General features: G+C 54.8%; 1 protein-coding gene across 2 annotated transcripts; it reads right to left on the reverse strand.

Annotated features, from left to right (window-relative positions):
• Positions 1 to 1,211: 1,211 nt before the first annotated feature.
• Positions 1,212 to 22,380, reverse strand: NYNRIN (NYN domain and retroviral integrase containing). 2 transcript variants are annotated; one of them, XM_069597680.1, is made up of 10 exons: positions 22,315 to 22,380; positions 21,959 to 22,173; positions 12,793 to 13,445; positions 11,500 to 12,676; positions 11,183 to 11,316; positions 10,147 to 10,277; positions 9,918 to 10,014; positions 7,397 to 7,498; positions 7,084 to 7,185; positions 1,212 to 5,923 (listed from the first exon to the last, which is right to left on the reverse strand). In XM_069597680.1, the coding sequence occupies exons 2-10, from the start codon at positions 22,154 to 22,156 to the stop codon at positions 3,061 to 3,063; spliced, it is 5,457 nt and encodes a 1,818-aa protein (XP_069453781.1). In that variant the 5' UTR covers positions 22,157 to 22,173; positions 22,315 to 22,380; the 3' UTR covers positions 1,212 to 3,060. The 2 variants fall into 2 exon arrangements, with proteins under 2 accessions (XP_069453781.1, XP_069453780.1); XM_069597679.1 differs by having other exon boundaries at positions 11,183 to 12,676.
• Between the last annotated feature and the right edge of the window lie 1,488 nt (positions 22,381 to 23,868).

The following is a 23,868-nucleotide window of genomic DNA, read 5'->3' on the forward strand; positions in this document are numbered from 1 at the left end:
ATGCCGTGCCCCTTCCCTTACCACTCTGCATTGTATTTGCTTGTTGAAATGCCTCCCTCACCTGGCAGTGGGGCAGAGACCATGCCACTCCCGTTGCCTCCACCCACTCCGCACTAGGCAGGGCCTGGCACACAATAGATGCTTTATAAACACTAAGCGACCGTGCCCACGTGAGCTGGGGAGCTCTCAGGAAGGGAGGGCTCCTTCCGGCCCCTCCATCCCCCAACCAGTGCTGAGCGGACAAGTGAGAAGAGCAGTAAGAAGCAGACACCTGACGTGCGGAAGCTTGGCCAGGGTTAGGAAGGTCTCTGAGCCTGAGGGGCAATAACAGCCAGCGTTCTAGGACAGGAAGAAGAGACATGAGCTGTGTGATTGCCTTTGTCTGTTGTGGCTGCTATAACAAAAACAACAGAAATTCAGTTTTCACAGCTCTGGAAGCCGGACGTTCAAGATCAAGGGGCTGGCAAATCAGGTGTCTAATAAGAGCCCACTTCCTCACTTGCAGATGACCATCTGCTCATTGTATCCTCAAGTGGTGGAGAGAAGAGCTCCAATTTCTCTCTCTTCTTACAAGGACACTAATCTCATCTTGGGGGCTCCACTCTCATTACTTTATCTAAACCTTATTACCTCCTCAAAGCCCCACACCTTAATACCATCCCACTAAGGGTTGAGATTTCAACTTATAAATCTGAGGGGACGCAAACATGCAGTCTATCCCGGTGACGAAGGCTTACTCCATACCCCGCACCACAGGAGCCTCTTTGCATGGATTATTTCATAAGATCCTTGCACCATCTGAAATTTAGGAATTGTTAGCCTGCCCTAGACAGATGGGGAGACCAAGACTTCAGGAGAGGACCACACAGGTGGCAGCCATGGAGTCAGCATTCAGACCTAGTTCTATTGTGTTTCCGACACAACCAAGTTGTTTCAGCATGGATGCCATTCTTACACCAGCCTTCATTCATCTTCATTCCCACCTGCTCAGTTGTGTCCGACTCTTGGTGACCCCATGGACTGTAGCCTGCTAGGCTCCTCTGTCCGTGGAATTTTCCAGGCAAGAACACTGGAGTGGGCTGCCATTTCCTTCTCCAGGGGATCTTCTCCACCCAGGTCTCCTGCATTGCAAGTGGATTCTTTACCATCTGAGCCACCAGAAAGCCCATAATTGAGTCTAAAGTTAAAACAAACTAACAAAAACTTGAACATTAGCTCCATTTTGATCCATTTATTGACAAATCAAATGGAAAAAAAAAAGGTCACAAACAGGTATAGTATTATAAATGTGGTTAACGGGGGAAGGGGTACAGCACTGGGGAGGGAGAACAAGGTCGAGCAGACCATCAGAGGGAGGACGAGGAAGGGAAGAGGAGGGGGACATGCAGCGGGAGGAGGGGGAAGGAGGTATTTGCTAAAAAACCCACGGCTCACCTCTCAGTGTCTCAGCTGTCACCCAATCGTTCTTTCCTGGACAGAATTAACCGCTAGAAATGGTTTAAGGGCAACACCTAAGTAGTTTGTCTACAAGATTTGGGAGATGGGGAGTTGGATGGAAGATGGGTACAGGATTTTAAGAGCTGCTCTCACTTGAACCCCCATCTACGGTGACCGGAGAACTAAGAAGCTTAATCCTGGTCCCAGCTCAGCCACCAACTCCGTGTGACTTTGGGCAAGTCACTTCCCCTTTCTGGGCCTCTTCCTTTGGCTGTAAAACAAGCAAATTGGACTTGATGGCACGTTCTACTCTGGCTCTAGCGATATCAAGTGTTTTGGCAACATGAGCTAGACAAGGAGACCGGCTCAGCTTTGGAGAAGTTAAACAACATAGAGGCTCAGCCAGAGTGACACAGTGCTGGCCTCCACCTCGAACCCTCTCTGTTGGCGGCAGCAGCAATTCAGAGGGTGAGTGAAAGCACACACCTGCGGGCAACGCACTGACTGATCTTTGCAGAGTGGCTGGGGGGTGCCAGGGGAGGGCCAGGATTGTCTCTACACAGAAGGCAAATCGAGGGGACTGGGGCGGGATGGGAGAACCCAGACCAAGCAGCCACACTCTGTAGGGTCTGGGGATGCAGCGCACAGGGGCGGTGGGAGGAGGAGGCTGTGGGTTTCGGGGTGGGGCTGGAGTGAAGAGCCACGCCAGCACCACGCTGTGCCAGACTGCTCATTTCAGTGACCCCCCCCCCCCCCCCCCCGCCAACCCAGAACAGAGGCCTGGGCCCCTTGGTCTAGTCAAAGCAGCTCTTCAGGTAGAGATGCCACACTTGGCATCGAGATCCTTGACTCCTGCAGGGTCCATGTCCTTAAAGACAGGGTCAGGGAGTGTCTCCATTGGCTGGAGTCAAATGAGGTAGGCTGACTCTCTCCCCCTTGCCCTTCCAGAGCCGACAGGCAGGACCCGCCCACCTGGCTGGCCATCCTCCCACCCCAGCTCTAAGCCTCAGGGCCTAGGACTGCCAGTCCTTCCTTGATCGATGGCCAGGCCTAGCCTGGCCTAAGAAAGCGGCCCATGAGACCGAGGATGGGTGCCTCTCCTTAGCCTGCATGGATTTGTCTCAGCTGTTACGGCTTCAAGGGCAAAGGTTCCCCAAATGGACAGACGGGGGAGGAGCCCGTATCTGGGGTTTCTGCTTGACAGGGGAATGTGGTTTCAATTCTGAGGTCCAGAGCCACACCATTTCATGGTAAGGACAGCCAGGAGCAAGATTCTGAGCTGTGCGTGTGTGCGTGTACATTCTCACTCAGGGGGAGACATTGAACTTGGCCTACCTCGGGAAAGGAGCTCTCCGCTCCCCCAGGTAGAATTGCCAGAGGCCAACATCCGACAGCCTTCAGCAGATCCTCCCAGTACCCCATACTGGGGATGTTTCATAGGGATGCTGGTCCCCAGTTCAAGGCAGTTCAGCAAAGCTTTGTGAAGTAACTTCTCTACAAAAGGCACAGTGAAGAGTCCCGGGGGTAGGGGTGGGGGGGCTGTGAGAGCATGCCTGGGGCAGGGGGAGACCTAGCAGCAGCAGCCCAGGACCCTGGGGGGGGGGGCTCCCCCACTGCTCCAGCTCACTGCTCCAAGACCTTGAAGGACAGCGGGGTGACGCTCTTGGCAAAGGGCTTCATCAGACTGCTGGGATAGATGCACCCAAGCTTCTCCGGGGTGGGGAAGCCCCAGACCCTGTAGAGGGACGGGCTTAGCCGGTCCCCGATATAGAAGGGACCCACCCACTTGGCACTGCTGCCATTCCTGGGGAGGGACAGCACGAGGACCTGGTCCCCCACGTTCCACTCCTTCTCCTGCCTCTCACGCTTGAAACGCCTATTCTCGGCCTTTTCGCTTGTCTTCTCGGCCAGCCTCCAGTGGAGCTCCAGCAGCTCCCTCGTGAGCTGTAGCAGGAATAAATCCATCTTGAGCCCTTCAATGTTCGCACTGCTCATCTCCCACCAAAGGGGCTCGGTCAGCCTCTCCTCGGCCCCTGTCAGGATACGGAAGGGCGAGGCCTGGCTAGAGGAGGCCCTGAAGGCCAGGTGCAGCAAGGGCAGGGAAGCCGCCCACTTCTTGCCATGCAAAAAGATGAACTCCTTGAGGGCCCTCTTGAATTCCCAGTAGGCCCCGGAGCTCGTCAGGCAAGGGAACTGGAGGTCCCTGCTCGGGGAGGCCACATGAACTCCCAGGGCCAGCCCACAGCTCACCAGGACATGGCGGGCAAATTGGGGGCCCTGGGCAGCCTCCAGCCTCACGGGAATGCCCCACCTGGCGAACACATGCTGAAGCAGCAGCTGGGCCACAGCCGTGTGCGTGTAAGGCTTCAGCGGGAACGCCTCCACCCACCTGGTGTTGGGGTCGGCCACGATCAGCACATGCTTGTGGCCCTCCTCGCTGACGGTGACCGGGCCCACCACCTCGATCTGCAGGTTGGACCAGGGGGCAGTGGACCTGAGGGGCCACAGAGACTCGATGACCTTCACCTCACTGCCTAGGAGGTTGCGGGGGATGCAGAACAAGCAGCTCCTGCAGTAATGCCTCACGTGCTCCTGCATCCCGGGCCACCACCCCAGCAAGCGCAGCTTCCTGTAGGTCTCCTCGGGCCTCTGGTGGGCCCCCATGGGGCCATCGTGCACAGCGAAAATCAGGTCCCTCCGGAGCTGCCGCGGGACCACCCAGACCCTGGGCCTCTTGTCTCCCTTGAACATGAGCAGGCCACTCTCCTTGTCGAGGCTGAGGGAGCTAAAGGCAGAACTGAAGGGTGAGGAGTTGGATACCTTCTGCCCGGCCTGCAGCTTGGCCATGATATCGGCCAGGGTGCTGTCGCTCTGCTGCAACGCCAGCAAGTCGGGCCTCTTGCATACGGTACGGGGGGTCACTATGGGGGCCGGCACGTCATTTGGCAAATTCCAACACTGATCGCCCCCCTGGGCACCCTCCTTGGCTAGGGTGTCCACCGTCACAGCAAACAGGGAGCCCCGGTAGGAGGTTCGATAGATGAACGGGAGGGATGAGAGGCCAGAGGTGAGGTCTATGATGTAGGAGAGCAGGCTTGGGTGAGGTAGTGGGGTCCCGTCGGAAGAGAGGAAGCCCCGAGCTCTCCAAAGGGGCAGGAGCTCCCAGAGGAGGCTGAAGATCCAGTTGCAGTGCGTGAGGAAAACAATGGGCATGTGGGACTGGCCAAAGCGCTCCAGGCCACAGGCCACGGCCGCCAGGTGGGCGTAGGTCGGGGTGTAAGGGGAGCAGGAGAAGGAGAGGGAGACAGGGGCGCTGGTGGGAGACAGCACATAGAGGCCGAAGCCAGCACACCACTCATCCTCCCGATAAAAGCAGTACCCCGACATGTGGATGCAGACAAAAGTGGACAGGTCGGAAAAAGGAGGCAGAACCTGGAAAAGCCGAGGCATGCAAGCCGTGGGAGTCAGCAGCCGGTTCTTCCCCAGCAGGCCCTGCAGAAGGGTCAGTTCCAGCGCTCTCTTGCCCTTGTCCTGTACCAGGAGGGCCCATCTGATCAACCACGCTTTGGCAACCCTGCGGCCGTCCCACGCCTCAGGGTCCACAGAGGTCCGGGAGGCGTAGAAAAGGTCCAGGACCACAGGGGTGTCCCCAATGTAGCGGGAGAAATGCTTGAGGGCCCAGGCCACGGCGTAAGGGCTGTCTCCCCCTGACTGCGGGCCCTCGCTGTCCTCGTCGGGGAGGAGGGGTTTTGAGGTATAGGCTACAGGGTGCTTCCTCCCCGAGTGCTCCTGGTACACAACGGCCGTCAGGGCCACCTGGCTCACCGTCACCTCCAGGTGGAAGGGCAGCTGGGGGTTGGGGACTGACAGGCAGAGGGCGGACACCAGGGCTCGCTTCAGGGCCAGGAAGGCCTTCTCATGGTCCAGCTCCCACCGCCAGTCCGGCTTCTGCTTGAGCAGGCTGTGCAAGGGCGCCACAAGGGCTTCATAGTCGGGGATGACGTCCCGGTGGGAGTCCGTGAACCCCATAAAGAAGGAGAGGGCGGTGAAATTGCTGGGGATGGTCAGCTGGGCCAGCTGGGCAAGGACCTGCTGGCAGGGAGCCTTTCCATCCCAGGGGATGCCCAGTGAGGGAGAGGCCACCGCCGGCTGGAGATCAATGTCCAGGGCCTCGTCCTGGGGGTCGTGGAGGCTGAGGCACCGGAGGATTTCCTCTGAGAGGGAAGGGCACTCAGCCCTGAACACAGACATCAGCGAAGAGTCCAGGTCCTCCTCCTCCTCCTCAGCTGGCTTCTGCATCTCCTGCTCCTCTCTCTGCTCCTCATCCTGTCTCTCCTCCTCCTCCTGCTCCTCCCTGACTTCTTCCACATTCTGCAGACTCTCCGGGGGGCCAGGGTCCGTGTCGTCCCTCAGCTCAGAGATGCTGGCCGAGCTGGGAGGAAGGGTCTTCCACACCTTCAGGAAGTTGCCAATGTCGGTGTCCAACCTACACCAAAACAGCAGAGCAGAAGAGTCTGATGGAGGAGGTGCGGGACAGCCTGCCTGAGAGGCCACCTGAGGCGAAACCAAATGGCTGAGTGCCCCTGAGGCCAGGCCAGCCTCCCACACAGCACGACCTGCCCACAGATACTCCCTCCAGCCCCAGCATCCACTAAACCGCAACGTCAGATATTCATCTGGGCTTTGAAGGCTTATTTAATCAAAACCTCATTGACCAAGTGACATTTCCTAGCAGTTTTAAGCCAATGGTTTGATCAGAATTAGATGATCGGTCCTTCCAAACAGACTCAAGGGTGAGCAAGCCGGGGCAGCTCAACAGGGGGAAGGGGGCCTGACAAGGGGCTTAGGAGGCACAGCACACAGACCTCGGCCACAGCACTTTTCTTCAAAATGGGGAAACAGGCCTGGGGGACCTGACACAGGAAGCAGTGCCCTACCCAGAAGGTGCTAACCACAGTCCCCTGCTGGGCCCAGGGAACTGGGAGGCTCCGAGTGGGTGGAAGCCAGAGGAACTGAGTTACTGCAAATCAGTTCTGCTGGCACCAGCACAGTGACCTGAGGAAAGTACTTGAGTCTCAGATCCCTCATCTGTAAAACAAGGATAGTGGTCACATGTGTCTAACTCAAGCTGTGAGGGTCAAAGGGGGAAAGACACGTGGAAAAAATTCCTCTTGGTATATACTCCAGACATAGCACCCTCTGCATGCAATGAGACAAGAATGAGGTGGTTCACCGCAGCACGGGTGCCCACAGCATAACGCAGAAACTGTCAAACGGCCTCCCATCAACCCCGTAAACCTGTCGGGCACTCATGCAATGGAATAGGGAATGGACGTTAAAGCCAGACACAGGAACTAACACGGCACGCGCCTGGGAAAAACAATCAAACATGGGGACAGATGCCAGCTGTGGAAGGATACGTACAGTGCTAAAGCACGCGTGCAAGACTGTGAAACTGTAAAACCATACTGTAATTAGTTTATGGATGCGCAGATGTGGGTGGAAGTACAAAGACCTGAAAAAGTCAAATCACCCTGCTCACTATTAAGCACTAAACAAATGTTGGCTAGCACCAAGGGGAAGCTTCCGGAAAGTCCCAGGAGGAGCTGGGAGGTGGCAGGGGGTTGGGGAGGTCCAGCCCATTACCTGTTTGGCTTCTTCAGAAACTCATCCAGGGTGGGGCCATCACGGCCCAGGGGGTCATCGGGCACCATGAAGAGATTCCCCGCAAAGGTGAAGGGCAGCAGGCTGGGCCCGGGACAGAGGAAGAAAGGTCACTGCGGAGCCCTTGACCCATCCACACCCTGTTGCCAGCTGGAGCAGAGACCAATACATCTTCCCAGCAGGGGCTGGTGAGCACTGCTCCAACGCCCCTCTCCTTGCCTCCAACCCTCCCCTGCCAGGGGCTGCCTGGCACCCACGGGGGAGGAACAGCCCAATCCCATGGAAGCCGCCTCACCGATCTTTGACCATCAGTTTCTTGGAATTATTCATCAGGACGTGGAGCTGCTCATTGGTGACGATGATGCCATCTGTCTCTTCCGCCAACTTGACCATGAACCTGCGGGGAGGGGGGGGTCACTATGGACCCAGTACCCAGCCTCTCACCTCCCCAGTCCTCTGAGAAACTGAACTTGTTGTTTTTGTAGGACAAAAACACCACCCTTGATAGTCAGGGAGCCAGGGCTTGAGAGCCCATCCTCGTCTCTGCAGCTAGCTGGAGGAGCACGAGCCCCCGGAAAGGCAACCTGGATGCACATCCCCCAACTGTCTATGCAAACAAAGCCCCCTATTTTACACATAGGCATTCCATACACATGCTGAGACGCACACACAGAAACCCATGCCTTATCCACATCCACACATACCTCTTTATTGCTTCGGTTTCCATACCTGTCGATCAAACATAAGATACCTACCCTTGACTGCTGTGAGAATTAAACTGAATGGGACAATACGCTTAAGTGTCTAGCTCAGTGCCTGCTACACAGCAGATATCAATATCCAATACTCCATGATTATTCTTCACCAATTGACAACATTCATGTACATGCCAAGCCACACACCTACCTGAGTAAACAAATCCATTTTTCCAAGGATCACTTCTCCTTGAAAGAGGGCTGTGACCAGGAAAGAAAGCAAAGGCTACCTACTTCTCAGCTTTTGCGGCAGTGAGCAATTCCAGCAGCCCCGACCATGCAATTCCACAAGTGCCCAGCAGAGGGCCCTTCTGCAGCCGCTAAGTCGCTTGTCTTGTCCGATACTGTGCAACCCTATGGACTGGGGCCAGCCAGGTTCCTCTGTCCATGGGATCTCCCATGGCAAGAATACTGGAAGTGGATTGCCATGCTCTCCTCCAGGGGATCTTCCCGAACCAGGGATCAAACCCGTATCTCTTAAGTCTCCTGCATTGGCAGGCAGGTTCTTTACCACTAGCGCCACCTGGGAAGCCCCACAGAAAAGCTGTCTTCCCTCAAACCCAGGCCGCACTAGAATGCACCCCACTCCAGTACTCTTGCCTGGAAAATCTCATGGACGGAGGAGCCTGGTAGGCTGCAGTCCATGGAGTCGCTAAAAGTTGGACATGACTGAGCGACTTCACTTTCACTTTTTACTTTCCTGCATTGGAGAAGGAAATGGCAACCCACTCCAGTGTTCTTGCCTGGAGACTCCCAGGGATGGGGGAGCCTGGTGGGCTGCCGTCTACAGGGTCGCACAGAGTCGGACACGACTGAAGCGACATAGCAATAGCAGCAGAATCTGTGTGCAATGCAGGAGACCTGGGTTCGATCCCTGGGTTGGGAAGATCCCCTGGAAAAGGGAATAGCTACCCACTCCAGAATTCTTACCCCATGGACAGACCATGGGATCACAGAGTCAGACAAAACTGAGCAGCTAAACTAACACTTTAGAGTCTTCCCTGGTGGCTCAGAAGGTAAAGCGTCTGCCTACAATGTGGGAGAACTGGGTTCGATCCCTGGGTCAGGAAGATTCCCTGGAGAAGGAAATGGCAACCCACTCCAGGACTCTTGCCTGGAAAATCCCATGGACGGAGGAGCTTGGTGCAGGCTACTGTCCATGGGGTCCCAAAAAGTTGGGCACAACTGAGCGATTTCACTTTCACTTTCACTTTAAAGACCTTATACAGGGTCTAAGCTGCATGCTTAGGGTCTATGCTATTGAAGGAAGGATGCTTGAGCTGCCCTACCCAAACCTGAAGGCTGAGTGGATACCATATCTTAGGGAGGAACCAAACTTCTCCCTGCCTGGCATGGGAGGTGTCTAAGTGAAGCTAAGACCTGTGCCTGCTAGGCATCAACTCCAGCCCAGGGCCAGTGAGCTGGGAGGGCCTTCTCTGCCCCCAGCAGAGGCAGCATCACAGCATCCCCTGTGCACACTGGACCAGCAGTCATGCTGAGTGTGTGCTGAGGATTGACAGATAGGGAGTCATTCAGCCTTTAGCTAGGCGGCAGGGGCAGTCGGGCTCCATTTTCAGAGCCAGGGCTCCAGCCACACACACACCTCCTCCCAGAGACAAGGCAGTGGGAGGAAAAGACTGCAGCAATTCCTTGAGAAAACCTGAGCTTCAACCCAAACTGGCACCCAAATCAGCTTCTGGGGGAAGCAGCTTGCTTGAAGCACCAGGAGTCACCAGGATGGGCTAGTGCCATCCAAAGACAGTAGAGGGTTTCAGCCCACAGTTGATGGGGGAGGAAAGCCTATTAACTCAGAGAAATGGGATTGCAGAGTCCCAAATTCAGGAGCAGTCCCTGGGCTTGAATAGAACCATCTTGGAGCCCTTTCCTCTGTGTTCCTACCTCTGCCTACAGAGGGTCAATGCACCACACTTCCCTCTCTGACAAGACCCTCTGACATGTTCACCTCCATCTCCCCAGAGCAGATGAAGCAAGACTCTGCCTCACACATCAGTGCAGCCCAAGCCCGGGGCCCCACGAGAGAAGGCCTGCAAAGCCACACACCTGTAGTCGTAGGTGGTGATCTTCTTGCCGTTCTCGAGCTGGGAGGGGGTGATTGAAAGCATCTTGAGGGAGTGTAGCTTTGTCAGAAAGTGGCTCTCTGGAAATGAAAGGCAGAAGACAGTGATGGTCAGAGGAAGCGCTAACAGGAAAAGGCTAAGATGGGAACAGAAAGACAAGGAAAAGGAAGGCGTGGTGACACTGGAGGGGCCGGGGGGCAGGCACAGCTCACCTCTCACCCTCCGGTTCTTCTTCAGCTGCCAGGTGGGTATAAACACCGTGACCTCTCGGTGTCCTCGGTTCCAGAAATACTGCACTGCCATGGCAATGCCCCGGCAGGAGAAGAAGTGCTGGAGACCGTGCCTGGAGGTGGGGTTAGGGGTTAGGGGGACCAGGGAGGGAGCAATTTTCTGCCCTAGGAATGGCCCTGCCTCTCCACCCCTCCCTCAGAACCAGCCCAGGACAGCACAGGGCATCAGAAATGCCAGGGCACCAGCATCAGCACCAACCGTGCCTTCTCCCTCCCCTCCCTCATCAAATAGTGAGCACCTGCCGGGTCCACTCACCTGCTCTGTGTGTGCGTGTGTGTGCGTGTGTGTGCGCGTGTGTAGGGGCCTCCAGGGCAAAAGGAAGAGGGCAGCCTCTACAACTAAAGAGCTCAGTTTAGGGCTGGAAGCAAACAAACATTTGCTGACCACGATCGTGTGCTGGCAATGTTCTCAGCACAGATTCCACCACGCGGGCAAATGAAGACACCTTGCACGTACTTATGCTGACATATATATACAGCAGGAAGTGCTGTGCAGGGAGCTGATCGCTACAGGTTGGCACAGTGAGGAAAATCCTCACTGAGACCGGTGCTGGGCCTTAAGGGCTGGGCTGGACATTTGAAAACTGGGGTTTACAGGCCCCCTGCTATATGAGGCAGGCTGAAAGGGAAAGATTGTGGGCCTGGGCAGAGCTGAACCCAAAGGCCGGCGGGGCCCCTTACTGGCTCTGGGAGCTTGGGCAAGATCCATCACTTCTCTGAGCCTGTTTCTGCCTCTATCAAGGGAGGAGAACAGAAATCCACCTGCGAACGCTGCTATGGCGATTCCGCGAGCACCGCCCAGCGCCCGATAGCTGCTCAACATGTGCCTGTTCCTCCCCTCTTTCCCCCACTTGAACCCCATGGCACCCATACACAGAGATCGAGAAAGGAAGCCCTGGGGACACCGTGCCTGAGCTCCCCGGCAGTCCCAGTCCACCCCAGGCCCATGGCTACTCACACCATGGCGACGCTGCTGCCATCAATGACCACCCGCCGCAACTCTGGGTTCCCAGGTTCTTCTGACAGGTCCAGCTCGAAGGGTGTATTCAGGGCCTCGTGGTACCTCTGGAAGCTGGTCACTGTGTTGCTTGCCTGTGGGTGGCGAGTCGGCTGCCTTGGGGTCCCCTCCCCAGCCCCCAGGAGCCCCTCCACCTGAGGCTGGCGCTTGCTACTGGGAGCCAAGGCGCCACTGCACTGTGGCCCCTGACTTCCAGGCTGCCCCTGGCCCTTCAGGAAGGAAGCACTGCCCCTTGACGGAGGCTGGCCCTCACTCACGAGTTTGCCTGGATCCAGGGTGGACCCCGGACCTGCGGGCGCCTTCTGAGCCGCCGGCATTTTCGGAGTTCTGGAAGTTTGGGGGGCGGCAGGGGCTTTGGGAGCTGTAGGTCCGGTTTTAGGGGCAGGCCCAGGCTGGGCTCTGGGTGTCTGGGGACCTGTAGGCGATGCTTTGGCCGCCTGTCTTTTCTGAGCTGCGGGAGTATGGGGAGCTGCGGCCTTTTGTGCTGTGGGCACCACTTGAGCTGCCGGCTTTGTTGGAACTGAAGGCACTTCGGAGGCTGCACGTTCTTCATGGGCTGCCGCCATCATCTGGGTTTCAGGCACTTTGGGGGCTGCAGGCAGCGCTGGACTTGTGGGTGGGGTTTGAGCTGTGGGCATTGCGGCAGCCATGGGCACTTTGAGAGTTTCAGGCACTGTCTTCGAGTCAGGTCCCAACGGAGCTGTCAGTCCCCCTTGAGCAGCAGGCACCCCTTGCCCAGTGGGTGGTGCTGCATCGGGCCCCTCTTCTGGCCCCTTACAATCCCACTGCACACTTCCTTGATCCCCCAGCTCACTTCTGGCTTGGAGCTGCGGTGTAGAGGTCAAAGGTGGCCCTATCTGTGGAAGTCCTGGGATAGACTTGTCCTTTACCCCTGAGCCTCCTGAGACCACCAGTAAACTCACGACTTTTTTGGGGGTCTCTGGCCCTGGGCAGTTCTGTAGGGCTGCCTCTCCTCCCGGTCCGCCGTCTGGTGTACAGTCTGGGCTTTCCACACTGGGCAGAGGAACCAGCTCCTTCTGTTTCCATCCCAGATTTAAGGGCAAAGGATTCTGCCCTGGCAGCTTGAACTGAATGGGGCCCAGTGGCCTCTGCCAGAAAGGGAAACTGAAGCATGCCTGGGACAGGAGCCAGGCCAGGTGAAGAGAATGCAGTTCATTGATCCTCCAGAAGGTAGCAGCAATAGCCCCTGGCCACATGGGTGCAAAGGTTGGCCCTGGGGTCCAGGCCTTCCAGGGTGAGCACACACTCAGGGCTGATACTGGAGGCTGGAGCGGGAGCTTGTCTTCCCCTCTCCGGACCTGCCTCTGCTGAGACGAGGCTTGGGTGTGATCCACGGGGTCCTGGCTGCTGCTGGCTTGCACTGACCCTTCCTCGCGAGAACAGTCCACACCACCTTGGTTGTTGGATGTGACCCTGGAGGAAACCCGAGTTTGTTGGAAAGGTGGGAAGGTGAGTTAGGTCCCAAACTCTTTCCCTGGGGTTGGGGCACAGAAACAGGAGAGAAACCAAACTGATTCATCAGAACTTACCGGACCAGCTGGTTTGCTGTCTCCTGCTGGGTGTTTGGGCCTGGGGTACCCGAGATTACGGCCCCTGTGGCTCCCAGGCTGGTTAATCTCTTTGAATTTTCTGGGCTCCCCATCTCCACAAAGGGGCCAGGACCGTCTCCCACGGCCACCATGGTTGGACCTTCCTTTTGCTGGTGGGTTGGACAGATCAGGAGCTCAGGATCTGAGCGGGAGTCGGAGGTGCCGATGCGGCTGAGCCACTGGATGATGTCCTCCTTGCCAGCGGCATCCCGCACCAGGCTCAGCAGCAGCTCCTGGACCGCCGGGGGCAGCTGCAGCAGGTCCCCAGCATACTGGTCACCACGGATCCAGACCAGGGCCCCAAAGGCCCGGGTCACCTCAGCTTCCCAGATGCCACGGGGAGTGAGCAAAGGGGCCGGGCCCCAGCGCAGCCGCCCCACCAGCTCCTCCAGCCAGTTCTGGGTCATGATGAAAGACTCGGTCAGCCCGCCCACCATCAGGGAGCCCGGGGGGCCGGGCACCAGGTAGGCCAGGGTGCTCCAGCACAGGCAGTCCAGGAAGAGGCCCTGGGCCCCAAGGAAGGCGCAGTGCAGAGCCGCCGGGTAGCGGACCTCCTTCCATAGCTCCGGGCTGCACAGGCCCTTCAGATACTCCTGCAGCCGGTGGGGAGAACACAAAGGAAGCCAGCTGTTAGGGGCCGTCCCTGGGGCTCACTCCCCTCACTAAGCACGTGCACCAAATGACCCATTCCCCCCGCCCCAACCCCTGCCCAGGACCCAGCCCTCTCTCCTTGGTCCTGCCTCCTCACACTCTCATCTCTTTCCTGGGAGCTTTGACAGATGCGGGAGAGGAGTACCTGGGCTTGGAGTCAAGGGTTCTGGTTCTAGTTCCAACCTGACCTCAATACGTTAGGGGTACTGTGAAAAATTTATCACCTTCTCAGAGGCTCTGTCTCCTCACCTGTAAAAACTGGATTAAACGAGACACTCCCAAGGGCCAGGCCTACCCTGGCATTCTAGAATTGGGAACTAGCTGAGGGGAGGAGAGGGCACATTACTGAGGACCCTCCAAGCTATTAACTCTCCCTGTGCCTCGGTTTCCTCATCTGTAAAATGGGGATAATGGTTTCCCCCTCATTAGGCTATCATGAAGTTTCAGTGAGTTAATACAAAGGAAGTGCTTAGCTTGAGCCTGGTACAGTCTCCTCCCATTTTTCAGGCTCAGAAAGGCCATATCGCTGACCCAGGGACACACAGTCAGTGGGTGACTGGGTGAAGACCACAGCTGCCATCTGTCTGACTCTGAAACCAGAGCTCTTCCCACCTCCGCGGGTTGACTACACAGTGACTACGGGGTAATCCTGTGAGATTCTGGTTAATCCCCCTGCAGAAGGTCTCTGGCACAACCTGTAACTGTAACCATGGTAACTGTTGCCCAGAGGGGACAGAGGAGAAGATAAGTCCCTGGTCTGGTATCCAAGGGATCCCCACAGATATATACAATGGTTGAGCCGGAAGGGAGGCCTCTGGCTATCTGGGCACCAGGCCCTCATGTTTCCAGGGCTCACACACTCAGCCTTTAGAGTCTCCCATTCCGTTGGGATGGAAGAGGTTGGGTTCTTCTACTCTCTGATTGAGTTCCACCAGCATGACCCCATGGGCTCCAAGGAACCATGGGAATTGCCTCTTAATCGGCCAACCCTGATGACGGCATTCATCCTCAAGCACCTCCTCACCCCTGTGTCAGTGACAGTCACCCCTCTTCCTGCCTTCCCCTGACAGATCCATAAGGAACAAAGGCTCCATTTTGGATCTCCTACAGCCATCCCAAAGACCACATGGGGATCACGGTATTCAGACCTATAAGAGTTATTCCACCTGGTCAGATTCACCCTTGCCAGGTGGTGGGTGAGCGAGGTTGCTCAGGTCTGAGCTTACCTCTTCCACCTGGCCCAGGTCATGGGAAGATCCCACGTGCCACGGATCAGCTAAGCCCATGTGCCACACCTACTGAGCTGGTGGCCTAGAGACCAGGAACCGCAAAACTACTGAAGCTGGCACACCCAGAGCCCGTGCGAACAAGAGCAGAGAAGCGGCTGCAACGGGAAGCCCACGCACTGCAGACAGAGATCAGCCCCCCCTCGCCGCAACTAGAGAACAGCCTGCCCACAGCACAGCCAGTAAAGAAAGAAAGAAAATGTAAATGTATATTGGAAATGAGGTGACTTTCAAAATAATAAACCTGAACTGATATTTATTGAGTCCTTGCTAGGTGCCAGGCTCTTTACATACATTAACTCGTTGATTCCTCTCTCAGACCTATATGGAAATTACCATCCTTCCCATTTAAGGTGAGCAAGAAAGGACAGATGTCTGAGGTCACACAGACAGAGGCTGGGACACTCAGGCACTCTGACTCCAAAGTCTGAGGTCTTAACCATGATGCTGTCTATATGAGTGTGTGTTCTCAGTCATTCAGTCGTGTCCAACGCTTTGCGACCCCATGGACTGTAGCCCATCAGGCTCTTCTGTTCACGGAATTTTCCAGGCAAGAATACTAGAATGGGTTGTGATTTCCTACTCCAGGGGAGCTCCCTGACCCAGGGAGAGAACCCGAGGCTCTTGCATCTCTTGCAGTGGCAGGCGGATTCTTTACCACAGAGCCACTAAGGAAGCCAATGGCACATTAGAGAAAAAAAAGATAAGGAAAAAGGCGTTCACATCCAGAAAATATCTGGAGAAAATTTCCTGCTTTAAGCCCACCCAGACCTTTACATCCAGAAAAATCAGGAGCAGATTTCCTGCTTTACGCCTACCCAGACCTTTTTCTCCAAGAGGAGAAGTAGAGAAGACGCAGGAATGAAGTACACACAGAAAAACCTTGTGTATTTGTTAAAATATATTGCCCTGTGTCCTGTGAGTCATCGGTCAATGTGTAAGTTAAATAAAAATAATACCACCAGACAGCTTACTACTGCTGTATACTTTATCAGTCCTGACTTAGGATTCTTCTTTCTCATAAGTCAGTTACCATTCATTGTCTGCTTTCCAGAAGCACACCAAATTACACTGCAGAATACTCAAAAAGTTAAAAAAAAAATGGCAGCACCAAAAAACTCCAGAATTACGACTGAAGGAGCACCCAAAAAACTCCAGAATTAGGAGTGAAGGAGAACATTTTTTAAAAAGTGGATTTAGTGGTCTAGTGACTAAGACTCCATGCTCCCAATGCAGGGGGCCCGGGTTTAATTCCTGGTCAGGGAACTAGAGCCCACATGCTTCAACTAAGAGTTCACGTACCACAACTAAAGACTGATGATCCCACAAGCTGCAACTAAGAACCAGTGCAGCCAAGTACATTAAAAAAAAAATTAAATAAAAGGTGGACTAAGATAAAGTTGTTTGAGGAGCAGTTAGATCTGGGAGCCTACCGACCCCACTACACAAAGGCTGAGCAAGTACCACCCAACCCACTGAAGTTTGTTCTGCAGAAGCTGATCAGTGTACTTGAGAGTGTGGGTAGCATACAAAATCATGGAGGAAGAGAAGAAGGCCAACAGTGAGGTCTACAGTGAGCACTGAGTGCAGAGAAACTCATTCTTCTCATTCAGAGATTCAGCCATAGTAACCAACAATGGATGAAGTCCGATGCCCACACAAAAGGGTCTCCCTGGGGCATCTTAGAAGAGTGGGGGAAACTACAAACTTCCAGAGAGAAAAACACACTTCACATCAAAGGACCAGGGACCAAGAATAGCTTCAGATGTCCCCAAAGCAAGAAGTCAATAGATTAATGCCTTCTCACTTCTGAAGGAAAATAGTCTTCCATGTATAATTCGATACCAGCCAAACTGTCAATCAAGTGACCTTCAGCTATTCAATGGAGATACTCAGATATGCAACCCCAAGAATCTACCTCCTCTAAAGCCTTTCTCAGGAAGTTCCTGAAGAGTATTTTCCAGCAAATCAAGAAAGGAAAAACCAAGAAAGGAGACCTAACTCAGAAAAAAAGCAAAGACAATCTCCAGAATGATTGTGGAGAGAAAGTTCAGAATGTATTCATCCATTCAAGAAATCACTACTGAGCATCTACTATGTTCAAGCATTGTTCTGGGAGGCATAGAGGGCAACTAGTTCAGGCTGAAGAGTGGAATTCCAGAAACAGGAAGGCTGACCTCAGTTATCAGCATGATCTTTAGCACAGCACCATCTTTCTAACTTAATGACGCTACTGACAGACGTGCTTCGCCAACCCAAGACAAAGACACAGCGTTCAGGAAACAAGGTGTTTAACAAACAGCAAAAGGATGCCAAGAATGACAGCAAACAGGAGTCTCAGGATGATAGCCACGCAAGCCTGACCAGACAGAAAGAAGGGTGCCCCCAGGAAAAAATCTGTAACAGGCCACCTTGAAATCAAAGCCTTATTCTTGCAGAAAACTGTCGTGAGCAGCTACTGAAAGTTATAAGAATTAGCAATGGGTTCAAAGGAAAACAAACAAACAGGTACGGTGTGAGCTCTTTACCTCAGAAAAAATTGAAAAGTAAGACAGAAAACCCAATCATAGTACACTTCAATGTTTAGATGTGAGTGATATTTGCGTGGGCACAATGTTGTGAATAATAAATACAGATTTAACAGAAAATGAAATATAGTTATATTGGGAAGACAAAAGGGATGGCAATATAAAGGACCTAAATCCTCACCTATAATGAAAGTGAAAGTCGCTCAGTCGTGTCTGACTCTTTGCGATCCATGGACTATACAGTCCATGGCATTCTCCAGGCCAGAATACTGGGGTGGGTAGCCTTTCCCTTCTCCAGGGGATCTTCCCAACTCAGGGATCGAACCCAGGTCTCTTGCATTGTAAGCAGATTTTTTTACCAACTGAGCCACAAGGGAAGCCCAAGAATACTGGAAAGTGAAAGTGAAGTCACTCGGTCGTGTCTGACTCTTTGGGACCCCGTGGACTGTAGCCCACCAGGCTCCTCCGTCCACGGGATTCTCCAGGCAAGAGTACTAGAGTGGGGTGCCATTTCCCTCTCCAGGGGATCTTCCCAACCCAGGGATCGAACCCAGGTCTCCCGCATTGCAGGCAGACACTTTTAACCTCTGAGCCACCAGGGAAGGCTTAAGAATCCTGGAATGGGTAGCCAGGGGATCTTCTCCAGGGGATCTTCCCCACCCAGAAATTGAACCAGGGTCTCTGCATTGCAGGCGGATTCTTTACCAACTGAGCTATCAGGAAAGTCCTCACCTATAATAATAGGAAGTAAAAAGGTATCTAAAATTAATTGAAAGATACAGGATCTACATATTTTTTAGGAATGTAGAGATGTATAAATTCCAGAACAGATATTTTCTACAAGAAAGAGCACAGAAGAGGGAGTTGGCAGGACAAGGCAGGGAATCACTGCATTATACTGTGGATTTTAAAAAAAATTACTGGCCTTTTAAATTATGTATTACTTTGATAAAGAAAAATTAAGTTCAAGATAAAGGAGGGACTTCCTGGCAGTTCAGTGGTTAAGAATCCTTGCTTCCTTTACAGGAGGCACGGGTTCGATCCCTGGCCAGGGAACTAAGATCCCACGTGCCGCAAAGCCAAAAACTAAATAAAACTAAATGTAAATAAGCATCTTTTTAAAATTGGAGCATAACTGCTTTACAATGTCATTGCTGCTGTACAACAACATGAATCAGCTACACGTATGCAGGGTGGGAGGAATTGAGAGAGTACATTGACATATAAACACTACCATGCGTAAAATAGATAGCTAGTGGGAAGTTACTGTCCTGCACAGGGAGCTTAGCTCTGTGCTCTGTGATGACCCAGAAGGGTTGAATGGGAAGGACGTGGGAGGGAAGCTCGAGAGGAAGAGAGAGAAATAAATGCGCAAGCATCTTTTTAAAAAAAATAAATGAAAACAAATAATGAAAGGAGAAGGCTCAGGTGCTCACAACACAATTATGTGTGCTGGTAAGTTGTGGGGAGCCAGTTGTGGGAAGGGCGGTCCTGATCTGTAGCATTTTCTAATTTCTGCGGTGTAACTACTCCCATCCTGGCTGATTTCAAACTACGAATAGGACTCCGCCGACTCAAAAACTTCAAGACTTTTCAACAACAGGTCAGCAGGAGCCAGTTTCAGCACACCCCTGGCCACTACCAGCTTTCATGGTACTGCTCACAGTCCGTGTGGGGCAGGAACAGGCCAACTTGCACCTGAGAGCCAAGCCCAGAGTCAGCAAACCACACCCTGTCCCACGGCTCCCCATCTCAATCTCGAGCTCCCCCTCACCTTGTTCCATCATCTCCAAAAAAGAGTAGAATCGAACTGTCACCTGTCCTCTCAGCACCCAATCCTTCTTCACACCGTTGTCAAGGAGGACAGAAAAGCTGGGCAGGGCTTATCTCTGAGAGACTCTGATCATTAACTAAAAACTCTCCTTTCTACTTGCTGATTTCCCCTCAGAAAGGTCACGCCTCCCCAGGGCTTGTTTTTGCTGCCTAGGAATGTGATTTCCAGCAATGCCTTCATTATTTTTTAAATCCCACCACAAGAAAACTACTTCAAGGTACTTTCGAGTTCTACAGAGATTTCCTAGAAAACCAGTGCATATAATAGAAAAACACACCTGAGCTCTTCTCCAAAGAAGCCCGTACCCTTCTTGACCCCTTCTTCCCTCACAGACAGGACATCTATCACCCCTTCTCCATGCCACAAGCTTCAGTCTCACTGAGCTCTCTCTGCCAGCTGGCTGTGTATATCAACTCACTATCAAGGTGCATGGTTCTGTGTCCTTACAGCTGGGATGGGGGTCAGCCACAGCACCTCTACATGGAAACCCCGAGACTTCCTTCTTCTTGTGTGCTCAGTTATGTCCAACTCTTTGCGACCCCGTGGACTGTAACCCGCCAGGTTCCTCTGTCCATGGAATTTTCCAGGCAAGAATACTTGGGTGGATTGCCATTTCCTCCTCCAGGGGATCTTCCCAACCCAGGGACTGAACCCAGGTCTTCCAAATTGCAAGCACATTCTTTACCGCTGAGCTACTAATCAGCTGCTCAAGACATCCTTATACATGGGAAATTTTCCTGCATCAGATCGCTGAACCTTAGAAAGCATTTCATCCAAGCCTCTCACTTCACAAACAAGGAGACAGACGCAGAGAGGGAAAAGAACTCATTCAAAGTTACACAGCTTGTTAACCACAACACTTACTGACATCTCTACCCTATAACTCTCCACACTGGCAAAAGTCAGCATGCATTATTTCAGCTGACTCTTACCAACTCTTCTATGAAGTGAGTATTACTACATTGTTTTCTAGATGAGGAAATAAGCTCAAGAGAAGGTCAGTGATTTGACCCAGGTCAGCCAGTTAGAAGGTAGCAAACCCCAATCTCCAGCTCTTTCCACCACACCCATCTGTCCCAGCAGTTAACTTGGTGACAGCAAATTGAGCCCAGATCTCCTACTTCTAGAACAAAACCTCACCCTCCCCACGTTCCCTGCCCTCCCGCTCCAAAGCTCTACTCATCTCTTCTTTCTGCTCATTCTTTACAATAAGGCAGGGAGTTACCCAAAACCCCTCATGCTGTTTCCATCTTAAACTGTGCTTTTCTCCAGAAGAAAACGGGTGGGAAAGAGGTGAAAGGATGGGGAGGGATGAGGGGGATTGGAGAAAGCCACTGGCTGCACTAGCAGGGCCTGGGGTGTGAGGGAAAGTCAGTGGCCCCAGGGACCCTGAGGCAGCGGTGGGAGGAGGAGTAGCTGAGGCTGGAGAAGCTGATGAAGGATGTAAGTAGGGGTCAGGGGAGCTAGACACCCCCAGTTTCACAAAAGGGTGAGCGGGTGTCTTTCAAATTAACAAAAAGATTAAGACCCCCAAAGAACCCGAAGGCTCCTCGGGCTAACCCGCCTATCCCAGCTACTGAAAAGCCTGCATCTCCAGGGCTCCTGCACATCTGCTATGTGGGCAGGCACCCCTCCCCTCCCCCAGCACCTCTGTCAGAACTGGACAAACTGCTGACGAAGCAGCTCAGCGGAGGGGCTGAGGCAGGAACTTTCTAGCCTGCCTGTCCACTGGCCAGCGTGTTCTGGGCCTCCCCCACCCATGGCCTTGACCAATTAGGATACTGGTAGAGACCTAGCTGGGGAAGGGGAGTGTGTTGGGGTGGGGTGGGGTGCATGGGGGAGAAGGGTGGTCTGGGACTGAGGGAGGCTGTAGTATTCCTACCAGGAGAAGATAAGATAAGGGAATCTGGGGGAAGAGGGAGACCTTGACCATGACTGGGGATCAGAGGGAACCTGAGAGGCCCAAGTGGAGGAGAAGCGGGTGAGAGAAGCTAGAGCAAACGCGAGAGAGGCACACGGTGACCTGGCCTGCCCAGCATCCAGCCCCACACAGCAGGCCCTTTCATCTGAAGCCCACAGCCCTCCTCCCAGAGGATTCCCACCCATCCCCAAAGCCTGCTACCTTCCAGAGCAGCTGCACCCCTGCCCCTGAGCCCCTGCAAGAGGCCGCCTAGGGCATCAAGAGTGTGGGGCGCTGAGCCCAGAGCCCCTGCCACCCCCACCTTCCCAACCCTAAGTATCCCCTGACGCTCTCCAGTCCCCAGTACCTCATCTGTAAAATGCCAGCATTTCTCTAGGAGTTTCTAATGGCCCCTCCAGTCCCAGCGCTCAGGCTGCCAGACGCAGCCCAGGATTTAAGGAGACTTACATGAAGGCAGAAAGACCTGGGCCTTCCAGCCTCTGGGTGGAGAACAAAGAGATACGCTGCACAGACCACAGAAATACCAGACCTTAAGTTGCTCCCCCGATGGAGGAACAGGCTGTAAATGCGGGCCCCTGGCCAGAGAAGGCTCCTGGGGGGACACACAACGCAGAGCCTTTCTCAACACACTTGAGGGACTGAAGTGACACGCAAGAGAGGGGTGGGGCAGAAAAGAAAGAAGGAACCAGAGGGAAGGACCCAAAGCTGCAGAAGTGGAGCGGCAGGGAATGGCCCAGTACCTGCCCGCCATACTGCCCAGTCCAGGTCGGGGGGCCTCTGGGGACCCTTCCCTCCCCGAGTGGGGGGGGGGGGAGGGGGAGGGAAGGGGCGCGAAGGGCGGGAGAAAGGTCTGGCTGGAAGTGATAAGAAGCCAGACGCTGTTTACCTTGGCTTTGCCCATGTTCTCCCTGGGTCCCTCGAGCTGCAGCCAGAAGTAGGGGGTGTCCGGGCGGCTCTGGAAAGCGTTCAGCTTGACCCTGAAGATGCGCTGCACTTGCTGCCGCTGCCGCTGCACCCGGGGCTTCGACTTGGTCTGCACCATGAACCATTCCTGCGCCGGAGGGTCGCCCCCGGACAGGAGCATGGCTGCCCCGCCCGCCCCTGGAAGAAGGGAGCCGACAGTGTCACCGGCGTACCCCGGCCGGAGGCGCCTAGGCCACGCCCCCTCCTCCGGGCGGCGCGCCCCCGCCTCGGCCTGGGTCCCCCCGACACACACACCCCACCCCCGGCTCGCGCACCCACCCGCCGCGGCTCGGGCGCCCTTCCCCCGGAGCTCCGAGCCTTTCGGCGGCGGCTCCCGCGACAATCTCTTCCTGCCAGGGGTTGCAACGGGGGTGGGACCGATCGGGCTCCCGCCGCCCTTCCCTCCGCCCCCACCCTCCCCCGCTTCACCGCCGCGCCAGCCCCTCCAGGATGAACTTTAACTGTGTCTGCCCGGCAGCTTAAAGGGGCGCGGAGGGAGGCGGCGGGGCGGGGGAAGGGGGAGAGGGACGGGCGGGGGCGGGGGTCCTGAAAACCTCTGCCTTCCACTCAAGTCTCGGGCTCAGAGCCAGAATCCGGGGGTCAAAGTTAATTTCCTTCCACATTCCCCTTTCCCCAGGGGGAGGGAGAGGAAGGAAGGGCACCCCGGTGGGGGAGAGGGGGCTTGGTTTCCGGCACCCGGCCTTTCTCTCCGTTCCTCCGGCCAGCCCTGCCGCCTCCTAGGCCTCCCAGGAGAACCGAGAGCCGCGCCCCTCCTTCCCTCGCAAGAAAGGGTTAAAGGAGAGCAGGGTGGGGAGCCTGGGAGGCTGGGGCCTGTGGAAAACTCCGGGCCGGAGATCGAGCAGGAAGGAGAGGGTAAAAGCACCGCCCCCTCACCCCCCGCCCCTAAGTCTGGGGACAGCCTGGGGCTGGCAGGCAGCCCGGAGCCTCCTGAAGCCCCCAGGCCTGGAGGGGCGGGGAGAGCGCCCGAGTTTACGGGAGTTTTCAGACTTGCACTGTTTATGAAAGCCTTTCTGAGCAAGTTTGAGCTAAGCCGAGAGGGGAAGCTTTAGGATGGGAGTGAGGGTCTGGTTGCTGACAACCTCTGAGGGTTCCCTCAACCCCTGACCTGCCGCCAGTCAGCTGCTAGGCCTCGGTGGTCAGGGACCAGCCCTGGACTGGGGGGCTGCCGCCAACATCCTTCTCAGGAGGCATCAGGGGCACAAAGAACACCTTATGCAGCCCTGTGGCCTGAACAGAACCCGGCTCTGTGGAGGGCAGAGTCTGCATCCTGGGCCTCCGGGAACTTCCTTTTCCAACCCCAAACCCAGAGCCTCTGTCTGACAGGCGTGAGTGTACCTATGGGGACAAAGGGCAGTGGACCTCAGGCCTGCCCTGGGACATCTGGCTGCAGGGGCCATGGCACATTTCTGTGCAGGCAAAGAGCCAGGGGCACCCCATTGCAAAGAAGGGGCGGGGAGAGGGGCCCACACCCAGTCCTCTGGTCTGGATTCAGCCCCTCCTGTGCCACAGCTCCACTCCCACCTACCCTAGGGTAAAATCCAGAAAAGCGGACCAATGTCATCTCTGGCTCCAAGGTCTGCTGTCCCTGGGCTGCCCCTCCAGAGCGCCTTGCAGCAGAAGGCCCTCCAGTGAAGCGCCCATCTCTCTCCACTCTTCCCACTGCTAACTGCTCTCCCTTTATCAGAAGAAGCCCCTGCTTCATTGTGCCTCAGTTTCTCCTCTGAAGCACACGACAGCCTCTTACCCAGGCCCCACCCCTCCTTCCTTGAATAAACACTTATTTCTTGTTGCCCTCTTACAACTGACTATGAA

The sequence above is a fragment of the Ovis canadensis genome, chromosome 7 (genome assembly GCF_042477335.2).
Source record: "Ovis canadensis isolate MfBH-ARS-UI-01 breed Bighorn chromosome 7, ARS-UI_OviCan_v2, whole genome shotgun sequence".
In the NCBI taxonomy this organism is placed as follows: Eukaryota; Metazoa; Chordata; class Mammalia; order Artiodactyla; family Bovidae; genus Ovis; species Ovis canadensis.

Bases quoted from the DNA above. Each gene is read 5' to 3' on its own strand.
- NYNRIN (XM_069597679.1), bottom strand. From the start codon at position 22,156: ATGCTCCTGTCCGGGGGCGACCCTCCGGCGCAGGAATGGTTCATGGTG. The intron at 10,015-10,146 runs GTGAGCTGTGCC...TTTCATTTCCAG, and splicing joins GAAGAACCGGAGGGTGAGAG to AGAGCCACTTTCTGACAAAG. The intron at 7,499-9,917 runs GTGTGTGGCTTT...CCCTCCCCGCAG, and splicing joins ATCACCACCTACGACTACAG to GTTCATGGTCAAGTTGGCGG.